Here is a 27,954-nt window from a genome sequence, read left to right as displayed (position 1 = left end):
ACAACTTGGCAGACTGCTTACTTTCAAACACGGCAACATTACACACTGCATAAAATGTCATTTTCATGACCTCATGTTATGTACTCTTTAAATTTTACTTTTTAAATTTTGCCTTGCCTTGAGTGAATCAACTTTTCTCTGTTAAACTTGGGAGCCTGTGATAGTTTTGCATGCTTTTCTGTTATTAACGGTTCGCAGTGGCCTTGTGCAAACTATTCTGATATATTCTGATTCTGAAATAAACAAATCGACAACTGTGTATATAATTAATTATATACATTTTTTGAAGAAACAACGAGTACTTGACCCTGCAGAAGTCAGCAGGGCATTTGTATGCTGTTGCAGCAGTGTTCTGGGTCATTAGTTTCTGTCTGGTCATTGGTTCATATTCCCCCCCTTTAGGCATTACATTTACATTTTACGTTTTTGCATTTGGCAGAGGCTTTTATTCAAAGCGGTATACATTTTTCATCGAACCCGTGACCTTTGCGTAATGCTTTACGAATTTAGTCACAGGATCTTTGAATCTGACTAGGATCTTTTTTATTTCATTCTCCTTTACAATTCTCCAATATTACTTGAGAAAGCAACAGCGTGTCACGGATTTGACACTGAAGTTTAATTCTCAGGGTTGTCATAAGTGCAAGCAAAAGTAATAGTTGTTGCTAATGCAACAAGTATCACTATATTCATAACAGGCTTCCGTTTATCCTTCATTTACAGTCAAATACAGCTGTGGAAAAAATGTTATTTATTTACTATTTTTAGGTATCTGTTTAGGGTAAATAGATCATTTTCGTTTTATTATGTGAAGTACTAACAATATTTCTCCCAAATTTCAAATAAAATATGGTTTCTATTTGCATTTATTTGCAGAAGATGGAAACTGGAGAAACAGGTCACAATAACAGAAAAGATGCTCTGTATTTCTTCACACCTCAAATACTGCAAAGAAAACAAGTTCATATTCATTTTTAAGCAATACAACATTCATATTTGTACACGTGTTAAAATTCAAAATGTATTTTTTGTGTGATAACCTGAACTTTTATCACGGTTTTCGTGTCTTGTCATGCTGTCAGTCTTTCACATTGCTGTTGGATGACTTTGTCACTCCTGAGGTTGATTTTGTGGAAATTCAAAAGACACTGGACTGGAATGACCACAATACATCTAGAAATGCTGATGAAATGAAACCTTTTGTTTCCACGTCTTGACAATATATTTGTAACATTCCCAAATGATCAATCTCATCCACTCCTATGTTTCTCAAATTGTCCTATGTTGTGTTTTCATTTCAGATTATGCCTCTTTCGGGTCCGGTGGAGGGCGGCACAGTGGTCACAGTCTCTGGATCAAATCTGGGTCAGAGAGCAGAGGACATCCAGCACTCTGTGACTGTAGCAGGAGTCCCGTGCACAGTCATACCCGACAGATACGAGGTCTCCTCAAGGTATACGAAGCCTCATTATTGTATTATACAGTATTATCAGAGCAGTATTGGTATGAACACAGCCCTCATTATGACTTGGGGTTTGCGGTTTATAACATTTACTAATGATATTGTATTATTGGCTTCAGGCAATTCTGTTACATGTTGTGGTGAAGCGTATTAACCCGCTGCACAGATTAATGAGAGCTCTCTCTCCCTTTCTCTCTCTCTCTCTCTCTCTCTCTCTCTCTGTGTGTTTGTTAGAATAATCTGTGAGACCACGGCGAGTGGAGGGGAGAGAAGCGGCCACATCTCGGTGGAGGTTAAAGGCGGAGGAATCGGGCAGTCTGCCCAGCGCTTCAGTTACCAGGTAACCAGTAATCCCGAAAAAGGGATAAAACGGTTTAGCAAGAATGAATGTAATGCAAGGAATGGGGTTAATATTTACAAAGTCGAGGAGCTTTGGCTTCTGTCTTTTCATAATGCAGAATACAGGTGGTTCAAGGGGAATTCCACATTTTGCCAAAAAGGACGAAAAACAGTTCTTGAATAAGAGCGAATAGATGAATCTCTTTGGCGTTTCAAGCTCTGTCTATAAGCCCTTGTTTTGTTTCATGTTTGTACGTGTTCTGTGTTTCTAAATTCAAGGACCCGGTGTTATTGGGCGTGTCTCCTCTCAAAGGCCCAATGTCGGGCGGCACATCACTCACAATCACAGGACAAAACCTTCAAACGGGCCATCCCAGCGAGATCAGCGTCCTGATTGGAGGAGTCCCATGTCACATGTGAGTTACTGTGTCCTCTACTGCGTTCCAGACGGACAGAAGTCACAGCTTAATTTTATTATGATTTCATCTCAACCGCACCTGTTATGTGTTGTCCGTCTGCTGCTTAATATGTTTCTTTATCAGTGCAAACAATGATCTTACACATACAAATGTAATGATGTCATGTACTTGTGATTGCACAGAATACATTGTAATGTATGATCGAGTTGTGATATAGTCTGTCTGTGTGTAGTTCCTCTGAGCAGCACAACGATCATGTTGAATGTGTGACCGGAGCGAATAACAGGACCCTAGAAAGCGCCGTCACAGTGTGGTTTGGTAAAGCACAGCGCCATCTACAGGAAGTCATGTATCATTACACACCGGACCCCAATGTGACCAATGCTGTTCCTTCTAAAAGCTTCCTCAGGTAGGGAAAGTAATATTTAGGACATTACAGCATTAGGTTTTTAAAAAAATGACAATTCTTGCAACATTTAGTCACCCGCTTTATTTTGCTAAACACAAAGGAAGATATTTTGAGAAATGTCACCGTGGTTTTGTGTTCGTACAATGGAAGTCAATGGAGTCCAGTGTTGCCCAACATTCTTTCAAATATCTTATTTTGTGTTTAGCAACATACAGATAAATAAGCAGATGAAATAATAATTGAATTCCAATATGTGTCGTCTGTGTGTTCATTAGTGGCGGTCGTATCATTCGAGTGTCCGGCCAGCATCTGGATGTGGTACAGGAGCCTCGTATCCGCGTGACCCTGACCCCTATAGAGCCCATGTCTCAGAAAAAGAAGAGAAGAAGCACCCGATACGCTCCTCTTAAAAGGAAACGACGTATCGTCCCGGAACCAGACTGCCGTGAAGATAGCCTCTGTGTTGTCAAACAGGTAGAGTTCACACTAGTGAGTCTTTGCTTGAGTAATATATGCAAATGAACTTTCTTCCGAACTGTCTTCATGTTTTGTGGTTGATCAGGTTGAAGAGCGGTGCACGGTTAACAGTTCTAGCCTAATCCTGTGTCCCACTCCGGAGGTGGGGTCCGAGGCCCTGCGCGCCGCTGTTAGCGTCCATTTCCTCTTGGATAACCTCCATTTTGAATTTGAGGCGGTCAACGGCGGGCCCTTCAGTTATGAGCCGAACCCTGTTCTTCACAACCTCAATCAACTTGACACCAGCAAACCCTTCAGACAGAAACCTGGCAGCATCATTTCAGTGGAGGTCAGAGTTCACTTCTTTTTTATCTCTATTCATTTGTGTGTTAAAGGGACAGTTCACCCAAAAACGAACATTCTGTCATCATTTACTCAACTTCAGATTGTTCAAAACCTTCCAAATGTCTTTGTTCTGATGAACACAAAGGAAGATATTTGGAAGAAGGTCAGGAACCAAACAGATCTTATTTCCCATTTATGCCATAGTACGGAAAATTAATACTATGGGAGTTAATGGGGGATGAGATCTGTTTGGTTGCTTGCTTACTTCCAAATATCTTTCTTTGTGTTTAGCAGAACAAAGAAGTTTCATTTTGGGGTGAACTGTCCTTTTAAAGGGATACTTCACCCAAATATGAAAATTCTGTCATAATTTATTTATCTTAGAGTTGTTCCAAGACTGTATAAATGTATTTGTTCTGGTGAACACAGAGAAAGATATTTGGAAGAATGCTTATAACCAAACAGATTTTGCCCCCCATTGACTCCCATAGTAGGAAAAAATACAATAGTAGTCTAAAGTGCCACTGAAGTACTTCCTACTATGGGAGTCAATGGGGTGCAAGATCTGTTTGGTCACTTTTGGATGAAGTATCCCTTTAATACGCAAGAGTTATTTACATTCACAAACTATCTCGTGTATCGAATATAAAAAAGTAGGGAATTGTGAACTTTTAAAATTTTTACTTCTGTGTAGAATAAGGAAAGCTTTACATTTGTCATGATTTTATTTTTCTCCAGGGGGAGAACTTGGACCTGGCCATGTCTAAGGAAGAGGTAGTCGCTCTTATCGGGGATGGAGAATGCGCCGTGAAGACTTTAACCAGGAATCACTTGTACTGTGAGCCTCCAGCACTGCAGCCACCAGTGACGGCTTCTAAAAAACGAGACACGAATGACGCGCTCCCAGAATTCACTGTATGTCAACCTTACTTCTGAACCCTCAATGATTTGTGATGTTTCTCGTGAATAAAGAACTGTTTTATGTGTGACTAGGTGAGGATGGGCAATCTGAACTTCTCTCTGGGTCGGCTGCAGTATGATTCTCAGGGTCAGGCCACTTTCCCTCTGGAGGCTCAGGTGGGAGTCGGGGTGGGAGCCTCTATCGTGGCTCTCATTGTGCTGGTTATCGTCCTCATATACCGGTTAGTTCACACAGACACGTTATTTTTCTGATGTTAGACATACAATGTATGTAAAGTAATGAATTAAAAAAATGAACAGGAGGAAAAGCAAACAGGCGCTACGGGACTATAAGAAAGTTCAGATCCAGCTGGAGAATTTGGAGACGAGTGTCCGAGACCGCTGTAAAAAGGAATTCACAGGTCAGGCGCTGACACGTAAACTTTTACATTACATTTATGGATTTTGTCTAAAGCAATTTGCTTGTGCGTTAAATGCAGATCTCATGACGGAGATGATGGATGTATCCAGCGATCTGATGGGATCTGGAATTCCGTTTCTGGACTATCGTAGATACTCCGAGAGGATCTTTTTCCCCGGTCACAGAGATTCACCGCTGAGGAGGGATCTTGATGTTCCGACTTGTCGCCGGGCCACCGTGGAGCAAGGCCTGGTTCAGCTCTCCAACCTTCTCAACAGCAAACTGTTCCTCACCAAGGTGAGCTTCACCGGAGAAGAAAAATGTACCGTGAAGACGTTTTTCGAGGTCCTCATCTGTTTATGCATGTCTGTACAGTTCATTCACACTCTGGAAGCCCAGCGGACCTTCTCTCCGAGGGACAGGGCGTACGTGGCCTCCCTCTTGACGGTGGCGCTACACGGCAAGCTGGAATACTTCACAGACATCTTAAAAACTTTACTGAGTCACCTGGTGGAGCAGTACACCACTAAAAACCCCAAACTCATGCTGCGCAGGTCAGCACACATCATGTCACAGAGTAGTCCGTTTCTTACTGTCGCTCTATGGCCCGGTTTCACAGACAAGGTTTAGCCTAAGCCAAGACTAGACCTTAGTGAAAGATTAAAGGCACTTGAAAAATGCCTCAAAAAAACATTACTGGTTTGCATCTTGAGAAAAGACAATGGCCATATTTGAAGATATGTCAGGGCAAGTTATTTTCAGTAAAGACAGGTCAAACATTCATTTTAGTCTGGGACTAGCCTTAAGCCTTGTCTGTGAAACCGGGCATATATGTTCATGCATTAGCTAACATGATTGATTCTGAGCTGGATTGACTCTTTTCAACAGGACCGAGTCTGTGGTGGAGAAGCTGTTGACTAACTGGATGTCGATTTGCCTGTACTCTTTCCTCAGGGTTAGTGGTTTCTTTGGTTCGGATGTCATATTTATACATCACCTGAAAGCTGAATAAATAAGCTTTTCATTGATGCGAGGATACCACAATATTTGGCCAAGATACAACTATTTAAAAGTCTGAAAGGGCATAAAAAATCTAAATAATAAGAAAATGGGCTTAAAAGTTGTCTATCAGAAGAGCAGTAGCAGGTCGTTGCTAAAAAGAAACAGGTTTGTTTTCATGCTCTCTATTGGCTTACGGCTGTAATGACGTTGTGGAGAGTAGATGAACAGGAAAGCTGAAATTCTAAGCTTTACGTAGGTACCAAACTTGAGTGGGTAATTCCCAAAGAGCGAGCGGCAGCGAGTCATGTTTTTTATGTTTGTGATTTTGCTGCACCCTTTTCCAAAAAAATAAGGTTTCGAAATATTTACGGTAGGAAATCTTCACGGAACATGATCTTAAAGTCCTAATGATTTTTGGAATAAAAGCATCATTTTGACCCATACAATGTGTTGTTGGCTATTGCTACAAATATACCCGTGCTATTTATGACTGTGGTCCAGTGTCACGTATTGTGTTGTATTTAGAGGTGTTTTATCTGTTACGTGGCAGGACACGGCAGGCGAGTCGTTCTACATGCTGTTCAGAGCCATAAAGCATCAGGTGGATAAAGGGCCTGTGGACGCCGTTACAGGCAAAGCTAAATACACGCTGAACGACAACAGACTCCTGCGAGAAGACATAGAGTACCGCACGCTGGTAAGAGAGACTCATCTGATGACATATCGTGACAATACAATTTCCTGGTCCAACTAATGACTGTATGTTTCGATGTTGTTCCATAGACTCTGAATGTTCTGCTGAGCAGCGGAGGCACCACTGAGACTCAACCGGTCCCCACCAAAGTTTTGGATTGTGACACCATCACTCAGGTGAAGGAGAAGATCCTGGAACAGACGTGCAAGGGGACGACATATTCCCAAAGACCCGCTCCAGACTCTGTTCATCTGGGTAAGATTTCACAGAGTGGATCTGATGCTTAAAGACCTCGATGCAGTCATGAGAAGAAACTAACGTCTGTCGTTTGTGTGCGTGTTGTAGAATGGAGAGCAGGAATGGCCGGTCACCTGATACTGTCGGATCAAGATTTGACATCGGTGACTCAGGGGTCTTGGAAACGTCTCAACACTTTACAGCACTACAAGGTCTTTCAAGCTTTTGTTTTGAGGGTCTTCTGGGCGTAAAATGCGATTTTGATTTACACATTTTCTGTCCCTGCAGGTTCCTGATGGTGCCACAGTGACGCTGGTGTCCAGACAGTCCAAGCAAATCCACCACGACAGCCATGACTACATACCAGGAGAGAGTGAGTCCCGTGAGCTGCGTTTCAGCCTCAGTTAGTGTATGAAATTTAGCAGCATCTAGTGGTGAGGTTGCGAATTGCAACTAACTATTTCAGTTAGAAATAGCTCATTCTAAAGTATTAAAAATGTAATGCTTCGATATGTAAGGTCTTTATACACCTCTGAAGACATAGTTATGTATATTGTATTGCATTTCTGTCTTTTCTTTGTTTGTTTTTCTTTGATTAAAAATTACGGGTCGCAAAAGGATAACCAAAAATCTAAGCACACTCTTTATAAAAAGGAATCAATTACTCTCCCTACATAAATTATTTGAAAAAAAACACTAAAGAAATCTGTATTCTAGAGTCTTAGACCTTTCCAGTGATAAATAGGTTGTATATCATTCGTTTAGAAATTACATGCACAATATTGACACAAACTTAGGTGTCCCGTATACGGGACGGGTGACAGTTAACAGGCTACAATGCTCAATTTGGATTTATCGCTCAAGTCGGATTTTTCATAGTAATAACATACAGTCCAACCCTAAAACAGACCAACAGTTTATCTTCTCTCTCTCTCTCTCTCTCTCTCTCTCTCTCTCTCTCAGAGACTCCAATGTTGGACGATGGAGATGATGAAGGAGTCAAACAGTGGCACCTGGTGAAGGCCAACGAGGAGTCAGATTTACCCAAACACAGACGGGGCAGTATGAGAGATAAAGACCGTGAGCGAGCCAAGGCTATACCTGAGATCTACCTCACGCGACTGCTGTCTGTGAAGGTACGCACACAGACTAACCGCCACTTTAAACGCACACCCTTAATGTCAAATCACAAGCGCTGCATCTCTCTCTCAATGTGTTTTTAGGGTACACTGCAGAAGTTTGTGGATGATTTGTTCACTGTGATTTTGAGCACCAGTCGACCGGTTCCTCTGGCTGTCAAATACTTCTTCGATTTGTTGGATGACCAGGCCGCACAGCACAACATTACAGACCCAGAGACTATTCACATATGGAAAACAAACAGGTAGGAGTTTTGAAGCGTGTGAGCAAAGCATTCTGGGTCATTGGGTTCACAGCTTATTGTATTTTGGTTGTATTTTATAGCTTGCCGCTGCGATTCTGGATCAATATTTTGAAGAACCCTCCGTTCATTTTTGACGTTCACGCCTCTGATAATGTCGACGCTGTGCTGTCAGTCATCGCTCAGACCTTCATGGATTCCTGCACAATCGCCGACCACAAGCTGGGCAGGGTGAGCCAATCAGAATAAAACTTAAGAGACGGCCAGTCATAATCACCCATACAGTCGTATGTTAAAAGTTCAGGTGGTAATACATTTTGCTTTATTTTTGTTTCATGTCCTGTACATACAGGATTCCCCAATCAATAAGCTTTTGTATGCTCGTGATATCCCACGCTACAAACAAATGGTGGAAAGGTGAGCGTTTATATTCAAAATATACATTTTATTAATGTGTAATTACATTATTATTGTACTCACGTGCCCTTGGTGATTATGTTTCACTAGATATTATTCAGATATAAGACAAACCATCCCCGTCAGTGACCAAGAGATGAATTCGGCTCTAGCTGAACTGTCCAGGGTAAGTGTTTGCAGGATACAGCATTTAAGATCAGTTTTAAAGTTTGTGCATTCATGTTCACACGACTGTGCTTGTCTTGCAGAACTACTCAAGTGAAGTGAATCATCTGGTGGCATTGCATGAGTTATACAAGTATATCAACAAATACTATGATCAGGTAAGACTTGTTGCCTAGGCTTAAACAAGAATGGATGCTCAGTTATCTGGTGATAATGGACCTTTTTCACAAGCCTGTGATGAACGGTCATCAGCATCGTAAATCCTACAAAGTTGTTTAAACGCTCTTTTTTTTATGTTTGTACGTTTATAACACTAAACTGTGTATTATATTACTTTGGATCAAATTACAAAACATAGTTAACGCTAATGTCAGGGTGTTTTCTGAAAACAGTATCGTTGAGTGTTTCTTTTGCTATTTGAGCAAATGAAAATGCAAAAAATATATTTGTGGTAGCCTCCCATTCACCGCTAATGTTTACCCAACTATGACGAATTCCGCTGCTGAGAAACCCGGTGTCATGAAAAATGATGTAAACAATGATGTAAACCAAATTTAATGTTGAGTATATCAGTAAATGTACTTTTCTTTGATTTATATCAAATAAATAACATTAATATTAGTCATGGCACGTTAGGGGCATGAGGTTAAAGATCCTCATTCGGATAAAACAACCTTAAGTGAGTTTATCAGATTTTCACATTTACACTCAATTCAGCAAATCATATGTCTGCGCTTGTTGTAAGAAATCGGGTGTACTTTAGGACCCAGGAGAAAGCAGCATAAGAAACATGCTGAACTCATCATGTCACATAATTTAATCAAAAATGATGGGTCTGTATAGAGAAATATGAAGTAAACCTGTGTCAATATATCTAAACTTCCACAAATGTGCACATCTTTGGATTAAAGTCCTTATTAATTTGTCACTGTCATCACAAACTCACTGGAGCAGATGAGAATAAATAGGTATGTCTCGCATTATTTTGTTTCCGAATGTCAATTTACTCTCCTGACAAAACCCACGTTTCATGTTGGCATCTACTTTATACTCTTGATAACTTTGTTTGATGCTGGACAGGGTTTTTCAAGCCATAACACTGATAGCTTATAGCAAGCTCAAAACGCTGGTTAAAATAAACGCATCAAAACAACATGTCAAAATTTAAGTTTGTGAAAAACATATAAGCTTGATGTGACATATACGCCAATATTTTTTGATCAACATCTCCTGAACAATATTTTAAAATTACCATGGTTTTATTATAGTAACTAACTAAAACAGTAAGCCATCACCCATAGCCTCATTTATGTACTATTATATAAAGCATTCAGTGAAAAAGACAATAGTGGTCATTTTAACAAAGTCCTAGCGACATAAATTGCAATGTCATTTTGTGAGAATTGCAATCAGGTGCCAAAAAGAGTTCACATTAGTAGGTCAGAATCACACGGGGTCCTAAAGGGGACTGATTTCGAGAGGGGTCTCGATTTGTCATTATACCGGAAACGTGAAAAAGGTCCATAGACACACTGAAGTAAAAACAAGGTGGGGGGCACCATACAATTTATAAAATGATGTTTGTTAGACCTTTTTTGAGTCAGGATTTAATTTATTTCTCTTTACGGCCGTAGTTGTGAAGTATATTTACTGTTACTCGAGTTTCTGTAGTATTTTGTGTGTGTTTTTACGTTGGTATATATTACTATACTAGCTTAAAAAGCGTATAGTTTACTCTACTTCATTTCATAAATAATTTTTTTACATTTTAAACCTTTAATACAACAAATTCAATACAATAATATGTACATAAATTAGTAAATTTAGAAGTATATTTGAATATACTTCAGTGTTAAAAGGTAAACAAACATTTGTTTATGAAATGAAGTGGAATAAAAAATATGATATATGCTTTTTGATATAGTCAAGTAAAATATTTTCCAACATAACAACACTTATAAAATTCAGATATTTAAGTAAAAATACTTCCTAAAACAACCATTTTGTTTGCAATTTTTGGCTTTACGCACTTCAAGCAACAGGAATTCTATGCAGTTGAAGCACAATTTTTTGTAAGATGAATACATGTTGTAAAAGTATTGTTCATTGTTAGTTTGTGATAGTTAATACATTGGCATTAATATTAACAAATGTAACAATTTTAACAAATATAACATTAGTGTAGTGTTAGCATTATTCATATTCATCAGTTGAACTTAATGTTCTGCATATTCTTAAAGTGACAGTTCACCCAAAAATGTAACATTTGTTCCAACATGAATAAATGACTTTGTTCTGTTGAACACAAAAGAATATATTTTAAAGAATGAGGGAAATTAAACCGTTCTGGGGCACCGTTGACTTCCATAGTAGTCTTTTTTCTCCTATAGTAGTATTGGTGTAGTCAATGGTCTATCCCAATGTCTGAAGTTTGTGAACACAACTTGAATGAATCAATGAATCTTTATTTTTGATCTCTCTTCAGATCATCACAGCATTAGAGGAGGACTCCACAGCTCAGAAGATGCAGCTGGGATACAGACTCCAACAGATCGCCGCAGCTGTTGAGAATAAAGTCACTGACCTTTGACCTGTGACCCTAGACGAACACTTTAAAAGACTGGAAGAGAGACGAAGCCAATGAGAGAGCAGAGACACTGCCCGGAGCGATGAACTCTCACTTCCTGCACTTCAGAGCGCTGAAGGATCCTGAGAAGAACACAGAGACACATCTTAGACGCTAAAGACACAGCATTCGTAGATCTGTCGTAGATGTCGCACATACGTACACTGTTGCTGGTCTGTAGAGTTGTTTCTCTTCGCTCATTGGCTCATTGCATTCACGAAACGTTCCAGGTTCGCCACAGACGTCTCCTGTTCCTCTCGGTGGGATGCTTCCAGTGTGTAAAGAAGCGTCTGATATGCTTTTCCCACGTGCATTTTGCTCAAAATGTTGCTATTCTTGGGTTCGAAAAAAACAGGTCTTACACAGACGAACTGCGAAACTGCCGGCTGGTGCATTGCCACACCCAATGTCTTAATAATAAGAGCTTATAATAATGAAGGTTGGACTGTAAAGGACGTCTGAATTGACAATATTTTCCTCTTTTAAAAACTGCTCTGAATTGTGACTGGTGGATGCATTGTTTTTATCCAGAACATTTTTGTTTTGTTTTGTTTTGTTTGTGAGAAACACTGGTTTAAGGGACCTCACCCTTACAGAGCCTTATGCGCTGCTGTCATATGGCATAGATAACAGTGTTATATACATTAACATGCATGGATACTCACAGAGGAAGCGGTTGGCACATGCATGTGGCACGTGTTAACCTGTTTTTAAGTCACGTTTTATTGCAGATTATGTAAATGGGAGGTTAACCCGATTAACACACTTGATTTAGGTAAATAGGTTGCCATGTAACGTGCACCGGATGTACATTTTACATAGTCTTTAACGGTTGATTTCTTCAGTGTTAATGTGTGCTGTTCTGCTGTTTCGTTGGCTTACATCCGTAAAAAAGGTTTACCTGGCTGTTTTATTGGGTACAGACATCAACGGTACATCTCTGCACACGACTGAAGTTGTTTTTTAATGTGCGATCATGATCATCTTTTCATTAATTTTTTTTTAATTTTCTTTTGTTTTTTTATTTCAACTTTATTGTGCTTTATGCATCATGACTAACATATTTTGGAGATTTGATTATTAGGTACAGATTAAGTTCAACTACCAAATGCATACATGGTCACGATCAAGTAAATTCTTCTTTTATTGCCTTTTACACAAATGGTTATTGTCTGGAAATGTACAATACTTATAGGATAAAACAGATCACAGGATCCTGTTTTAGTGAGCACAAACCGTTCCCGTTTAAAGGGATACTTCACCCGTAAATGAAAATTCTGTTATTATTACTCACCCTCAGATTGTTTCAAACATGTATAAATGTCTTTGTTCTGCTAAACACAATTGAAGATATTTGGAAGAATGTCATTCCCCGTTACCTGCCATAGTAGGGAAAATACATATTATGGGAGTCAACTGAAATTCTTCCAAATATCTTCCTTTGGGTTCAGTAGAACAAATAAATGTAGACGGGTTGGGAACAATCTGAGGGTGTGTAAATGATCGATTTTTCATTTTCGGGCGAACTATCCCTTTAAGATGGTTGCTTTATTTTGAAAGATGTTTGATAGCAGGTGTCTTTCTGGTCCAAGTCTGATATTTATCAAGTTTATACACTGCAAATTAGCTCCCAGCTACCAAAACACAACGACTGTCATTGGAGTCACATGTTTTGTTCAGCAGTTTTTGCATTTATGATCATACAGCGGTTTTATTTTTAGTGATCTATTATAATCTATCTGTGTTTTAACGTTTCGTGAACACTGAGTTTTGTTACAGACCCGTGTAACCTAAACGCAGCTGCTGCCAGACCTGTTACACTGAGCATTGCTTACACGTTTGATTTCTATATATTTATTTATTTAATTTATGCTCAATTGGCTGCTGACGGCAGATTGATGTACAGACCAAATTCTAAACCCCCTCCAAATTAAAAATTCGTTTTATTTTCTGCATTTTTTGTGCTAGAAGTTTGGTTCGATCTGGGATTCGTGCGGATGTCGTTTTTTTGCTGGAGTTCACTGTTGTGCTGGCTGTTTTGTTCGTATGATACACAACTGATGATTTTGTCTTGCACGGGACATGCCTGCTGTTTGAAGCTATATTGTACATTGTTTTATCTCTAACTTGCTCTTTTTAGCCGTTCATTTCCACACATTTCTGTAAATAAAATGTGCCGTCATAAATGTTTCTTAAACACTAAGACTGCGGCAAATGTCGATTTGTATCAGCTGTTCTGTAAGAAACTGTTCAACAGAATGGTTAAATCTGTGCATTAAAGGGATAGATGACTTAAAAATTGATATTCTGTCATTATTTAGACTCCCATGACTTTGTTTCTTTGTGGAAGAGGAGAAATATGGCAGATGATTCATGCATAATATTAACATTCAACGGCATTAACTAATGTAACTGTAGCAAGGTTCACTAACAAGGAAGAAAGGAGGCAATAACCGGCGAACATTTAAAAAAACTTTAATCAAAATAAACAAACAATAACACTGAAGTAAAAGCCACCTCACGGTCAACTGCCGGCTCCAAGAACATTAATACAAACTTTAACATGTCCGGGCTCGGTCCTCTCTCGTGGTATACTCTGCCGCTCGTCCTTTTATACTTCCAATTTCCTCCGTGAGAGATGCGGAGACGGTGCAACATGCAGCTGACGCTCATTATCACTCACGTCACCGGCCCCGCGTCATTCCCTCACGGCTCTCGTCCTGCCTTGCTCGTGACAGACATTTTGATAAATGTAGGATAGCAAACCGTTCTGGGACACTTTGACTACCATTGTGATTTTTCCTACTATGGTAGTCAACGGGGGCAAAATCTGTCTGGTTTTAAGCATTCTTTCAAATATCTTTCTATGTGTTAATCAGAACTAAGACATTTATACAGATTTAGAACAACTCGAAGGTGAGTAAATGATGACAGAATTTTTGGTTGTAGTATCCCTTTAATTCTTTCAGGGCTGTTTTCTGCGATCCCCCATTTTTATATAATAATATTTAACTTATATTTCTTTTGCCTTTCATTTTTTTTAAAAGTACTACAAAAATTTATTTGACTGAATTAAATTTAATGGGAGATATTTCCTTTATACAAAAAGGTATATAATGAAATGTCAAGCATCACAAACAGCCACATCACTAAAACAAGCGAATTCTCTATGTGACTATTGATAACAAAATCAAATGATTTAATCCTGTGCAGTAATCCGTTCAAATGATCAAAATGATCTCCTACATTACAAAGCAAAATATCCTTAAAACTCACAAATACAACGAACATAAAAAGAACTGACCTTTAGTCTCTTATACACAGAGAAACACTGTAACTGATGGACTACATATACTGCATAATGCAATTTCAAGTTTAAAGCCAAAGCAAAGGCTAAAACAGCACCACAGTACAGTACAGTACATACAGTATATTTGTCAAAGAGGAATGTATGGTTAGAGTTTGAGCCAAGGATGCTTGAGACACTGAGCTGCTGTGGCTCTCCGCTCCGGTATAAAGTCCAACATTTGTAACAGGAAATCAGAAAAAAGTAACGCCTCCCTGAGAAGAAACTGATATTTCTCTACAAGCACATCGTACAGACCCCACGGGCGAAGGGCAGAAATCCGCAGCAACTCGCCTGTAAAAGAAATAATGTGGGTGTATTCGTTTTTTTTGTGAATGAATAACACATTTACTTATGTCATAGGATGCCATTGATTTAATATGGTTTTGATATTCTACTCACCCTTGCGGTCAAAATATTCAAAGGAGAATTTTCCAGACAGAGCCACTGATGCTGGAATATTCCCCAGAAGCTCAATTACATGAGCGAGGTGATCTACAAAGGATAGCAGGTGTCAACACCTCAGGTCTTCACTTTCTGTTCTAATCCCAAAGTTAAAGTCCCCGTGAAGAGGAAGTTGCGATCGTTTTTACTTCTGTATTTTGATGCATTTCTGAGTGAAATGGACTTTCCAATGAGAAAAATAGTGGGCTTTCGTCTTTCCCTGCGATTTGATTGGATCTAGAATACAGCCGTTGGAATATTGAAATGGAACTGGCAGCAGACTGACAGTTGAAGGGGAGGAGTTAACGGATGCTCCGCCCAAGCCGTCTAACATACATCATTTGAGATGGGTAGTCATTACAGGAAGGAAGTGCATTTTCAGATTTTAACTAAAGATTATGAGGGCACACGATTTAAAAAAGAGAAAGACCCACATTGATAAAATATTTACAATAAATGCTGCAATATTTCATGAAAAAATAGGCATTGTAATTTTTTATTTCACCGGGACTTTAAGCATAATGGCTTACCTTCTTCCAAGGTGAAATTATCCCCTTTTTTGGGTTCAAATAAGGAATCACCTGTAACAAGCTCGAATGCCTGTGGCAAAAAAGAACATTAAAATACATCTAGATCAAATTCATTTATTTCATAGGTTGAACTATAGATATATATACATAGATGCCTTGTTAACTGCTGCTCTAAGGGTCACTACATGCAAGTCGTCCACCATTTTGGAACAGTCAACATGTTAAAGCATAAAAAAATCATGAGTGTATTATACGTGTATTACTGGTGTGTTTTATGGCGTAATATTTGCTGCGTTTGATAACCACTGACCTTACTTCAGGCATTTAAGAAATTCAAAATACTCAAAAGAATCAAGACGATGGAGCTGGAAGTGATAAATTGCTAACTTGTTTTCAGGTTTGCCTACAAAAATATGCAATTCCTGCAACAACAAAGTCATGTTTGAAAGTTTAGCCCATTTCTCCAAGAATTTAAATCTTGGAAAACTCTTTGATTTTTATTGTGAGTCACGAAAGCAACTTAAAGGTTGACCCATCGGAGATGGCGGACAAGCCAACGCATCTGGAGCACTCAAATGTGCCACCTACTCACTCATACATATCTACAGGTTTAACAGTTGTGCTAAACAGTTCTGATCAACCATTTAAAAATCTAATTCCTATTACATTTTTAAATGCTATCAGACTTACCAAGCAGGCCACACTCCAGATGTCTGCTGGAGGTCCATACTCCGAACCTAGAAGAACCTCTAGTGAGCGATACTGTCTGGTCTGGATCTCTTGACAAAAATGTTTGTACTGCAGCAAAAGGATCAAGAATGTCTTTAGAAAAGACAGGGGCTACAAAAAATGTTAATCTCACTTCCACTTGTATCTCACCGTCCAACATGAGCTACCGAGGTCTGCGATTTTCACTCTGGTGTTGTCCAAAGTTCCAGGATTTACAGATGCTCCTGTTTAAAGGAGCAGTTCACTATAAAATTAAAATTTCATGATAATTCACTCACCCACATGTCATACAAGCCGTCCGTGTGTTCTTCTGAGGAAAACAAATTGAGGCTTATGTGGAAAGCTCCAGGGTTCTTATCCATAAAATGGACTTCAATGGGGGGTTGGTTAAGGCCAACATTAGTTTTATTGCAGCTTTAACGGCTCTACACGACACCAGCCGATGAATAAGGGTGTCCCCTAGCGAAACGATCAGTCATTTTCTAATAAATAAAAAATGATATACTTTTTAATCATAAATAATGGCTTGCACTGCCTTGGAGTCCCTCCATGATGCGCGTCCAGGACATTGGAAGTGGCACACGTGACGTAAGCAGAAGACCAATGAAAAGTTCTGGGATGTTTAATGACATGTTATATGTCTATGTGCCAGACTATTGTTTAAAATGGTGAGTTTTTTGTTGATATTAGGGATGTTTAAATCTTTTGAAATCTACGTGTAACCATTCCTATCTGATTGCGTAATACGGAACGCCATGTACGTGCATCCTGGAGGCAGGGCAAGCCGTATATGTATTTTGGTTTTCTTTGAAAATCACTAATCGTTTCGGCTTATTCATCGGCAGGTGACGTTTGAATTGGGATCTTAACCTACAGCCCCGTAGAAAACTTTCCTCATAATCCTAAAGTTGTTTTCAACAGAAGATAAACACACAGGTGACAAGTGGGTGAGTGAATTATCATGACATAATGAAAAAAGACAACAGCTTTTCACATAAATGATACAACTCACTTTTGATGAATTTCTTACCAGGATCCTCCATCGTCGTCTCTTTAAGGCTTGAGGAGTAAGTCCCCAGAGCGCCCGCTGCAGAATGAGGCGGGGCTTGGGGCGCAAGACACAGCAGTATGTTCTCAGGCTTGATGTCTGTGTGAATTATTTTACAGTGGGTGTGAAGATAATCCAGACCTTCAAGCACCTGAGAGAGATAAAGGTATTCAACAGGGATGGGCAGTATTTCAAATACATGTATTTAAAATACGTATTTGAAATACAAAATAGTATTTTGTATTTTGTATTTTAAAGCCTTTGGAAAAATCTAATGTAATTTGTATTTAAATACATTTAAGATGAGTATTTTTGTATTTTCAAAATACTCAAAATACTTTGAGCCAGTCAACCTTTTTATTAGGGGGTTTTCGTGCATCAACCAACATAATTCAGGCCAGACACGCCCTTCCCTAACATTCATGCACGTGAGCTTCAGCTGTAGATACAACCCAGCATTGGATCTGCGACTTTTCTAGAATAATGTGAGGATTTCATGGTCAATTTTATTTGTGTTTAAAATATTAACGTTACTGCGTGTTAGGTATGGGTGATGTCATGACAACATCAACATGTCGTAGATTCGTAGCGATTATATAAATTGATTTAACTTTTTTTAAATAGTTTATAGAGCTATTGGGGTAAGTAAATATTTATGTTTACCTTTTAGTGGGCAGGAATAATTGGAACATGAGAGTGGAAAAAGAAACAAGTGTGAATGAATAATTGTGATTTGTTATTAAAAGGAAAGGAAATTCTAATTCTCACTTTTTGTGCACTCCGAGACGGAGAGTCACGTGTGACGCGGTAAGCGTTGGAATAAGCGCACAGTTGCCGCTTTGTCTTGTAGTTTTCTGCAGTTGAAGCCTTGTTTATACTTTACAATTCACATAAATACTCCGCGAAACTGTTTACTGCGCGCACTCCTCATTAAACCGACGAGGCTTTTATGCTTGACGTCCTCTCCGTTGTATAAATCTGTGCAACGACGGGCAGCGACTCTGATAAATTCTTCTCCAAATCATCAAAAAGGAGCGATGAGAGAAAGTCATTTGTTTGCCGAATAATTTGTGAAACACTCCTCTCGTGATTAATGGATTTCTTCACATATAAATTGATTAGATTTTGGGTCATTTTTAGGTCATTATGTGAAAAAGGTTTTGAGTACACTTCTTAAACCCTCAGTAAAACCCAGTTAACTTCAAATTGTGACATTATAACAAAACATATCAATATATGATAACATTAAACACTAAATTGAAAAATACTGTCTTATACATTTTTAAATGCATTATTTTCTTTTAATTAACGATTGTATTAAACAAAATAATCTCCATCAGTTTAGTGTATTGATTGTGTGCATCTGTGATGACACTGATGAATGATACACAACACAAAATCTTTATCTTTCAGTAGAAAAAAAACAACTTTGGGCGAATAATGACAAATTCTAATTTTATTTATTTTTTATTTTAGACAAAATTTCTATTTTTGTTACTGAGTTCGAAGTTATGATGGTGATAAAACATAATAAAATAAAAACATTTATAAAGTGTCTTTTTTTGTAGATGCGTATTTCCTACCGGGCAGGGGAAGGGAAGCGGTAAATAAAATGAAAACGAAAGTTTCTTAGCAGTTAAACACATCATGCTTTTGGCATTTAGAATAGGCCCAGAAAGATTTCAGCCTAATAGGGGTACCTGCACTGAATCACCAATTTCACATGTATTTTGAGTATTTTCAAAATACAAAATACTGTATTTGTATTTAAATACATTTTTCCACACAGTATTTTGTATTTGTATTTAAATACACTTTTCCACTCAGTATTTTGTATTTGTATTTTAAATACATTTACATGTATTTATGCCCATCCCTGGTATTCAATCACATGGGTTAAATAAAGTTAGGCTGGTTTTAGGAACCAGTTGCATGAATGGACACTAGTGCACGACTCACCTCAGTGACGACACGTTTGACACAGGTGAGAGAGAGACCCGGATTACCAAAACACATCTGCCAGCAGCGCAGGTCTGGACCCAGCAACTCCAACACCAAACAAATATCTGCTCCATAGTTCAGACTCAAATAATGAAGGATTTTTCTTCATTTATCCGTTATTTAGCTGAATGGATCAATGTATGAAAGGATACGAATCCCGTTCACTCCAGCTATCTTAAACTCATCCAGTAACTGCACTATATGTTCTTTAAGCGGGTTGCGGGCTGTGGGTCCACTGGCCTGAACAAAAAGGCAAATAATGTCGAGACAAACACATAAAGAGGCAGAGAAACAGGAATAAAGGACTCACACAGCGCAGTAATTTCAGTTCATCTTGACCGGCCTGAGTAAACCCAGCGCCGCTTTTTAACACCTTCACTGCCACATGCCTGCCTGACCTGTCCAACCGTGAACATAAACATAAAATCAATATAAACACACACACGGGTAATATTTAAACCAACATATAGCATACTAAAGCACCTGAGGTCAATACAGAGCCAAACGGTTGAAAAATAACCCCATCCCAGCTTTGACAGAACTTTGTATCTTTTGTTAAATACTTCTCCCTGTTGGACCGGGTGATACCCACCTAGCAAGAAAAGAAAGACAAGAGATAAAATATTATCAGCCCTACCAACCACCATGAACACCCTGAAAATGTGAGTAGTGCTTGCCCATAAAACACAAATTATCAGTAGAATATGTAAAGAAAAAGGAAAAGATTCATGTTGATCTAGACTCATTTGATTCTAAAGATACCTTTTTATTCATGATGATATTGAGCCTGATCTCATGCAATTTTACAGAATGCTGTTTTATTTGACACTATTTTTATGCATTTTGAAATACGGTGAAAAGTGACAAATAACAGAAATATACAGCAAATGTACACATCAGGTATAATATGATTTGTGTTTCTGGTTTCCAAACTGCCGGAAAATTACCGTTTTATAACAGTGTTTTCACACAATAAAGATTTTATGAATTCATATGAATCAGCCACATCGTAAAACATTTATCATTTGTCATTACATTATTATGCTTATGTGCAAAACTTCTGTAAGACTGTACTGTTATTTTCAGGCTCACCGTAGCAGTAATCTTTTGGATCTTCATGTTCTTCTGGGCAGTCTGGTTCAATATGTTCATAACTTCTTACTGTTTCCAGCCTACAGTCCATAACTACATGAGACCTATCCACACATACATTATCATCTCAAAGTAATATCTGAATATTCACACAGACATAGTCGCAAAATTTTATAAAAAAATATTTTATCAACTTGGATGAAATGGATTACATACAACAGACAAAAAACATACTTAGATGGTCATAAAATTTCAGAAGAGTTGGATAGAGAGCGCTATCCTGCCACATTTAGCTCAGTGAGGGTCAGATAAAACCACACCACATTTAGATCTCAGCACACTCGGCTGTGATAGTTAACACCGTGACACTACAGCAAGCTCTATGGAAATATTTCCACCCTCCTTCTGTCTGTCACCAACGTCACACAAGGTATGAGGGCATCATGAGGGGCATTTTCTCACACTTTTTATCAAGTCCCAACCACTGATGATGCAAGGAGCCTGTACTTTCTTGAGTCTACTGAATTGCTTTACAGTAATTTGTATTGTTCAGCTTTGCTAATTTTACAGAAAACTCGATTTTTGTGCTCATTGTGAATAAAATCTGTCATTGTGACTACCCCACTCCAAAAATACACAACCCATGGCTGGATCAAAAAACGGACAAACCCAACTGTTAAATAATGAATAAACCTATGTTGGGTTATTTGATTCCAAAATGTTGAATAATATGGTTCAGATATGGATATTCTATTTTATTCGTTTCCATTCATCATGGCAAGACATTATTATTTAAAAAATATTAAATACAATTGTCATGTCCAATCACATCAATAGCTATTACGCTGTACAAATGCTCAAAAAAAAGAGTTTTACGATCAATGTAAGGTGTTTTTTAAAGGATTTTTATAGCATAACAACTGACCACATAATCATTATACAGAGCAAATGAAAGAGATTTTCTTTATGAAGTTGGACCTAAAGTCATATAATGCAAGACAAAATGTTTCAGCTAAATGACAAACTAAATAACTAGAAGAACACAACAATCTTTACTGTAAAAAAAATGCTAAATAAATTCAAAAATATCATGCTAGCTGTATACTCACGATTTGAGGCTGGTCTTAAATCCCTTGTTTGTTTGCATGAGTTCAACAAAAGTCTAAAGCCGCTGAGATACTCCTTTTTTGGCTTTATGCTGAATGAGGTTTCCGTTAAACCACCTTCAACAGCCTCCTCACTTTCTACATCTCTCTCTCTCCCTCTTTCTCTCTCTCCACCCCTGCCCTCTTCACATACAGAGATATTCTTGAGAGATATTCTGAGGCCACAGGTGTGCTGCTCATTTTAACTGAAGCATAAGTTTTACTCGCATTAAAAAACAGAAATAGGTCGATATTTTCTTGAACGAAAAGGAATTTGATGAACATCAAATATTAAAGAAACCACAAGAAATTTTAAAGAGCAACATGGAGCAATAGTACTTTTAATGAATTGAAAATAAAAATGGGTGTGTCTGTTACTGTATTTAGGGCAGAAACTATTCTGCAGTATTTGGAATGGAATGTTAAACTCAAACATGGTATCACGGTCTATAAATAGATATCATCACGTGTCATTCAGTTTGGGTTTCGGGTTGGTCTGCATTGTCTTTAAAAACAGTGTGTAAAAATAAACACCAGTCAGATAGAAAGAGACAGACAAGACAGTAGCTGTCTGTGGTTGACACACATTATTATGACACAGTGATACAGTCTGGTCTGCTCATGTGACTTGTCACTGTAAAGCCATGATTATTTAGTATTATAGACCGTTTCATCAGATGTGCGCGCCTGGACTACAGTTAACTTCCGGTCTGTGTTTAGGGTCTAATAACTATTTATATTTGATTTAATTTATGTTGATATTCATTTATATTATTATTTCATTGTATACTAGTTATTTTATAATCATATTTATATTATATTTATATTTATGCATTTGGCATAAACTTTTTTGTTTTAAATAAACAATTTGTTTAATTTTGTTTTATGTTCATTTTATTAAATAAACAATAAACAATTTGTTGAATGGCTCCTGTGTTTTTTTGGGGGGAATATTGACATATAGCGGGACCTTGGTATCGCACATTCAAAATATTGGAGAGACAAGATTGGCAAACAAATGATTTTTCACGGTTTCTTTTGCTTGTTATCAGAAATAATCTACAGGCACTCTATAACAGTATTTGCGAATGTGCGCAGGAAGTTAAAGGCAGTAACGTTTGTTAATGTTGTCACTCTGAATGCATTTAAATTAATTTAGATAGATAGATCTTTCAATATTATTTCTGGCAAAGAAATACAACATTTTCTGAATATTTTATAAATGCCTTTATTCTAATTGATCCTATACAGATCACAATGTAAAGACTCATTAAAGCTGGCCTGATTTTACGGTTTTACTGAATGATGGTCACATTCCTTGTGCAGTCTCCCATGAGCTTTGAGCTCTACATGGAGCACTGTTACAAAATTACATCATGTGTGTATAAATAAATCCCTGTCTATTCTCATCCTGACAAATGCAGATCTTGCTATTTTACTGGAAATTATTTCCCATTGCCAGGAGGTCAAAAACAAAGATGTTAAATTAATAATCGGATAACACTGAGCCATGAACAACATTTATAAAATGTTTGTCTTTATATCTGCTGCTCCATCTCAAAAGCAGTTGTTAGAGCAACGTTTACTAATGTTGTCACATGCTTAGAGAAAAGCATATGGTAGTTTTTCTTGAAAATTCATGAATGTCATTGACTAGAACTTTAAATGACTATTTTGATTTTGTGGGGATTTAAGGACCTATAAACACATCATCCCTAGATGGATCAGTCATCAATCTGACTACAGCTCTCTCCTGACAGGATTGAAAATATGAGCATAAATATACACGGGCTCCTGCTGTCCGACAGAAGCTCATTTTAAATCGGGCGCAGTGACAGATGTCCAAATCCTGAATGACAGCAAAAAGTATCCTCCAAATATCCTAAAATGTATTTTACTGTGGAACACAGAATGTTACTGTCACGAGCAAGGCGGGACGAGAGCCGTGAGGGAATGACGCGGGGCAGGTGACGTCAGTGATAATGAGCCCGGACATGTTTAAGTTTGTATTTTTGTTCTTAGAGCCGGCTGTCGACTGTGAGGTGGCTGCCGGCCTTTAACTTCTGTGTTATTGTTTGTTTATTTTGATTAAAGTTTGTTTAAATGTTCGCTCCTTCCTTTCCTACTTTGAACTGTATTACAGTCTTTGTTTTCAACAGAACGAAAAAAGATGAACTTTTTTTCCTACTATGGGAGTCAATGGGGGGCAAGATCTGTTTGGTTATAAGCATTCTTCCAAATATATTTCTCTGCGTTCATCAGAACAAATACATTATTTAGATTTTGAACAACTCGAAGGTGAGTGCATGAGCAAATGTTTTTATTTTTGGGGTGATGTATCCCTTTAAGAGACCACTCCAAAATTATTGCTGGGCCGCTATATCGACTATATCAAAAATAATCAAAATATTGCAAATATGCATATTGCAATATGCATCTTGCAATGGTTTGTGATAACTAAATAATATAAAAAAATTGAAAGTAATGTTTAATCACAGTTTCAAGTTGATTTAGATAGCAGGGGGACTGTGCCTGATAAGATAAAACACATGTTTATACCTTATATTGTACACCTTGCAACAATCTTTCATTCAAATAATGTATATAATGTTTTCAATGAGTTTCTAATACAAGCAAACTGAATCAAGTTGAATATGTCGCTTCCTCCGACCTCATATTGACTGCCGCTTCTTTGTCATTGGCTTCCTCCCTTGCTGGGAGCTGATTGGCTGAGCTGATCTGTTGTTCTTTTTTACTTGCTTTCTCCTTGTTTTCCAGCTGTCTGTAATTGTAATAGTTCATGATGAAGAGAAAGACGCCTGAAGTCAACAACATCCCACCACATGTAAAGTGTATGAACTTGTAGTCCTTGTAAATGTCCACTAGTAAACCTGTTGAGAAACGGAATCAAGAACCGTCCTGTATTTTATATCACTTGTACTGTAGGTATGGACTTACCAAATATCGGTGGGCCAAGCAGAACAGGTACGCATTCTATAACTGTGACCAGCCCAACAGTGCTGGAGAAGTGATGGGCACCAACCAGATCCGTCAGTACTTCAAATTTAAGAGCACCTACCATCCCCCAGGTCGAGCCAAAAATCACTGTATACACCACCAGACCTACATAACCTGTCAGGAGGGAACCCGTGAGGTGACAAACGCCGTTGCATGCCACAGCAAAGCTAAAGAAATACTGAATATTAGGACGGATCCACCCGGTGCTGGCGATGAAACCCGTTACTGGACACGCAACCGTGTCCGCCAGAGCAAATATGGAGAGCAGTAATGCTGCATCGTCCTCAAGTATCCCATGCTGCTCTGCGTAAGGTACCAGGAACACGATTGGCGCATGAATCCCTAGAAGCATGACAACGTTTCCCACCAGATAGATGAGGAAGCCTCGGTCCTTGAAAATGGAGAGGTCGATGAATCGGTTAACCTTCTCAGCACAGCCTTGTGTATTAACTGTTTCAGCAGTCTGATGTGTGACGTCCACCTCTGTGACACTTTGGTGGGTGGGTTTCTTCACTGCCGGCTTTACCTTGATGGGTCTCATAAGGCATCCAGCCACACAGCAGTGAAGCAACACACCTCCAAGAATAAGAAAGCTCCCTCTCCACCCGAAGTTGTCGAACAGAAATTGGTTGAGGGGGGCAAATACAGACAGTAGGACTGGACTCCCTGTCATCGCCAAACCATTTGCAATAGGCCTTTTTACAAGGAAGTATTTAGCAGTTATTGTCAGCGATGGTTGCAGGTTAAAAGCTAACCCAAAGCCTGTGAAACAAAGACATTTCCACTCATTTTCATGTTGATAAATCCAAATACAGATTACAGACATGCGCAAAGCAAGCATTTATTTGGACAAAATATTCGTTAATTTTTTATGTGTTTTGAACGAGTTGAGTGTGAAGTAGTAACCTTGTTATTACATGCAAACTTTAACGAATCATTATCATTATTATTAACAGTAGTTTAAAATATTTATTTTTTGTTAATATTTAATTTTAAACTTTTTATTTATATATTTTTATTTTAGCTTGATTTGTGTATTATTTTAAACAGTAGTCACTTTATGTTATAACTCTATGTTAGTACTTGCAATACTACCGATATCAATTTGTCCATTTAAATGGGGAATCGTCAAATCTAACCTCAGGGATCGGTTTTAGGACCCTTGCTATTCTCCATATACATGCTGCCCCTTGGCAACATTATTAGAAAACATGGAATTAGTTAAAAATATTATGCCGATGATACTCAGCTATATTTCTTATCAAGACCAGGTGGTTCGTTCATTCTTTAAAATTCCTACAAAAAAGAAATATGATATAATTTATTACTACAGAATATTTCAGATTATAACCAGCAAATTGAAGGCTGCACTGTTACTCCAACAAATACAGTTAAAGACCTAGGCGTTATTTTAGACACCAACCGGTCATTTGGAAATCACATCTCAAATGTCACAGAAACAGCCTTCTTCAATCTTATAAATGTTGCTAAACTACAAAATATTCTGTGTTGCAGAAAATTGTATCATCCCTTCACTGGCTATTGACTTTAAAGTTATTTTAATTACTTATAAAGCTTTATACGGTTTAGCCCCTACCTATGTTACAGAGCTTCCATCACACTACAACCGATCACATTCTCTAAGATCTCAACACTCCGGACTTTTGATAACACCCAGAATAACTAAATCCACTGAATGGGGTAGAGCTTTGTCGTACATAGCACATAAACTCTGGAATAACCTTCCCGATACTATTTGTGGGGTCAGACACACTCTGCTTTAGAACAATGCACATTGTGAATATATATATATAAAATAACTGAATTGAATTGAAAGTAAAAAAAAACACAAGTAACCTCCAATTTTATGTTTTAAACCAAGATGGCGATATAGAGGCAAACGTTACATCATCCATCAACCCTCAGTATTTTCTTAAACAAATGGGGACTGATTTTGCAACCTGTCATTCTACCCTTTGAAACACATTTGGGTGAGGAGCCTAATATTCAAAGACACTGACTAATCACAGGACACCATGTCACTTGTTGGCAAAATACCAATATCAGAACAAAGGGAAATCATTTGTGTAGACCTCATACATACCTCCAATAACCCCCACACATATAAACAGATGCATTATGGAGGTGGCAAAAGAAGCTGTCATCATAGCAAAGCCCACCATTAGCCCACCAATTATGACAACTGGACGGCTACCATAGCGATTGACCAAAACACTGCTCACTGGTCCTATGAGGGCAAAAGTATGTATCAAAGAACAATATTTGATAAAAAAGTGTGTCATAAATTTGAAACTAAAACTGCAACCTTGAAGGTTCAATTTTGCAACAGTAAAGAAATACTGGTCTTTGATTTGCATGTGTCCTGGTTACTTTTAGTACACGTTGAACTGCAGTATGCCAAGCAAGGATGTGCCAAGGATACGAAGAATCAGTTGCATACAAAAAAGTGATTTTAAGTGAAACTAAGATTCATACTTGATTTCACAAAAAAGTATTACACAAACACACATAACAATTATGTTATACAATAGGCCTCTCTATACATAATGTTGTCTAACCTCCTGCATAGGTAGTGGCCATCATGATGGAGGACACCCAGGCTATCTCACTGTAGGAGATGATAAAATGTTCTTGGATTTCTTTGAAATAAATAGTGAGGGACTTTGGGAAGGAATAAGCGAAGCCGATGGAGATGAAGGACGCAAACACCACCACCCATCCCCAGCCTCCATCTGGAGGTGTGTAATCCAGATCTGTGACGTCTGATGGCATGTTTGGTTTCCGCTCTCAAAGCAAAAAAGTTATTTTTTTTTACTTTTAGGGTTTTTAAATCGTCATTATCAATTAATAAATCAATATTTTTCTCAAACGTGTAAACTTCACAGACTTATTCGCGTTTACTAATAATTATATGATTCAAGCATCACTTTTGATAATTAAGGATGCCGTTTTCATAGATAAAAAACACGTGGAGATTAAATAAACAAGTAAAGATTAAAAAAAGATTAAAAAGAATGCATACTAAAAGACAAGAAGACAATAATCTTACCTCTACATGAACATGCGAAACAGTCACTGAAGCGTCTCTCACAATCATCGTGTATTTAAGTGTGTTTTCTTATCTTGTTTCGTTTGTAACTTATTTTGTTTCCAAATTCTCTCAAATGAAATGTGCTCGGCTTTGTGCGGCGCTGCGCAGACCGATCGGCACATCACATCAAAGTACCGCGAGAGTCAACCTTTCGCGTGTGACACGAATGTACTCTCGCGTTGCTTCAATGTCACACGACGATCTATCTGCGCAACT

The 27,954-nt window shown here is 38.1% G+C and overlaps 3 protein-coding genes across 8 annotated transcripts in view; 1 reads left to right on the top strand and 2 right to left on the bottom strand.

Moving 5' to 3' along the window:
* Positions 1–13,572, top strand: part of plxnb1a (plexin b1a) — a 72,614-nt gene extending 59,042 nt beyond the window's left edge. Inside the window, exons 16-38 of the mRNA XM_056733995.1 lie at positions 1,302–1,453; positions 1,697–1,802; positions 2,081–2,217; positions 2,453–2,629; positions 2,905–3,103; positions 3,192–3,434; positions 4,169–4,345; positions 4,424–4,572; positions 4,652–4,752; positions 4,831–5,048; positions 5,127–5,305; positions 5,640–5,706; positions 6,304–6,450; positions 6,537–6,702; positions 6,793–6,896; positions 6,973–7,057; positions 7,648–7,820; positions 7,908–8,068; positions 8,149–8,296; positions 8,418–8,482; positions 8,573–8,648; positions 8,731–8,805; positions 11,133–13,572. Of these exons, the coding sequence (XP_056589973.1) occupies positions 1,302–1,453; positions 1,697–1,802; positions 2,081–2,217; positions 2,453–2,629; positions 2,905–3,103; positions 3,192–3,434; positions 4,169–4,345; positions 4,424–4,572; positions 4,652–4,752; positions 4,831–5,048; positions 5,127–5,305; positions 5,640–5,706; positions 6,304–6,450; positions 6,537–6,702; positions 6,793–6,896; positions 6,973–7,057; positions 7,648–7,820; positions 7,908–8,068; positions 8,149–8,296; positions 8,418–8,482; positions 8,573–8,648; positions 8,731–8,805; positions 11,133–11,237 (3,210 nt within the window). The 3' untranslated portion in view covers positions 11,238–13,572. The remainder of the gene's footprint in view (positions 1–1,301; positions 1,454–1,696; positions 1,803–2,080; positions 2,218–2,452; positions 2,630–2,904; positions 3,104–3,191; positions 3,435–4,168; positions 4,346–4,423; positions 4,573–4,651; positions 4,753–4,830; positions 5,049–5,126; positions 5,306–5,639; positions 5,707–6,303; positions 6,451–6,536; positions 6,703–6,792; positions 6,897–6,972; positions 7,058–7,647; positions 7,821–7,907; positions 8,069–8,148; positions 8,297–8,417; positions 8,483–8,572; positions 8,649–8,730; positions 8,806–11,132) is intronic.
* Positions 13,573–13,732: 160 nt separating this feature from the next.
* On the bottom strand, positions 13,733–21,710 carry si:ch211-220i18.4 (SRSF protein kinase 3). 3 transcript variants are annotated; one of them, XM_056733074.1, is made up of 12 exons: positions 21,573–21,710; positions 20,464–20,567; positions 19,855–19,963; positions 19,682–19,769; positions 19,524–19,611; positions 19,330–19,436; positions 17,335–17,521; positions 16,473–16,546; positions 16,284–16,391; positions 15,594–15,663; positions 15,022–15,114; positions 13,733–14,913 (listed from the first exon to the last, which is right to left on the bottom strand). In XM_056733074.1, the coding sequence occupies exons 1-12, from the start codon at positions 21,608–21,610 to the stop codon at positions 14,729–14,731; spliced, it is 1,251 nt and encodes a 416-aa protein (XP_056589052.1). In that variant the 5' UTR covers positions 21,611–21,710; the 3' UTR covers positions 13,733–14,728. The 3 variants fall into 3 exon arrangements, 2 of the variants coding, with proteins under 2 accessions (XP_056589052.1, XP_056589053.1); XM_056733075.1 differs by having other exon boundaries at positions 17,353–17,521; XR_008904832.1 differs by lacking the exon at positions 13,733–14,913 and having other exon boundaries at positions 15,037–15,114; positions 15,594–16,015.
* Positions 21,711–24,144: 2,434 nt separating this feature from the next.
* Positions 24,145–27,845, bottom strand: slc16a7 (solute carrier family 16 member 7). Of its 4 annotated transcripts, none has more exons than XM_056733071.1 (5): positions 27,697–27,845; positions 27,206–27,433; positions 26,731–26,874; positions 24,567–25,388; positions 24,145–24,499 (listed from the first exon to the last, which is right to left on the bottom strand). In XM_056733071.1, exons 2-5 carry the CDS (start codon positions 27,417–27,419, stop codon positions 24,252–24,254), a joined length of 1,428 nt encoding a protein of 475 aa, XP_056589049.1. In that variant the 5' UTR covers positions 27,420–27,433; positions 27,697–27,845; the 3' UTR covers positions 24,145–24,251. The 4 variants fall into 4 exon arrangements, with proteins under 4 accessions (XP_056589049.1, XP_056589050.1, XP_056589051.1 ...); XM_056733072.1 differs by lacking the exon at positions 27,697–27,845 and having other exon boundaries at positions 24,567–25,017; positions 25,153–25,388; positions 27,206–27,677; XM_056733073.1 differs by lacking the exon at positions 27,206–27,433 and having other exon boundaries at positions 27,697–27,833.
* Positions 27,846–27,954: the final 109 nt, after the last annotated feature.

Source organism: Triplophysa dalaica, chromosome 20, assembly GCF_015846415.1.
Source record: "Triplophysa dalaica isolate WHDGS20190420 chromosome 20, ASM1584641v1, whole genome shotgun sequence".
NCBI lineage: Eukaryota > Metazoa > Chordata > Actinopteri > Cypriniformes > Nemacheilidae > Triplophysa > Triplophysa dalaica.
This window is presented reverse-complemented; position numbering and strand designations above follow the sequence as displayed.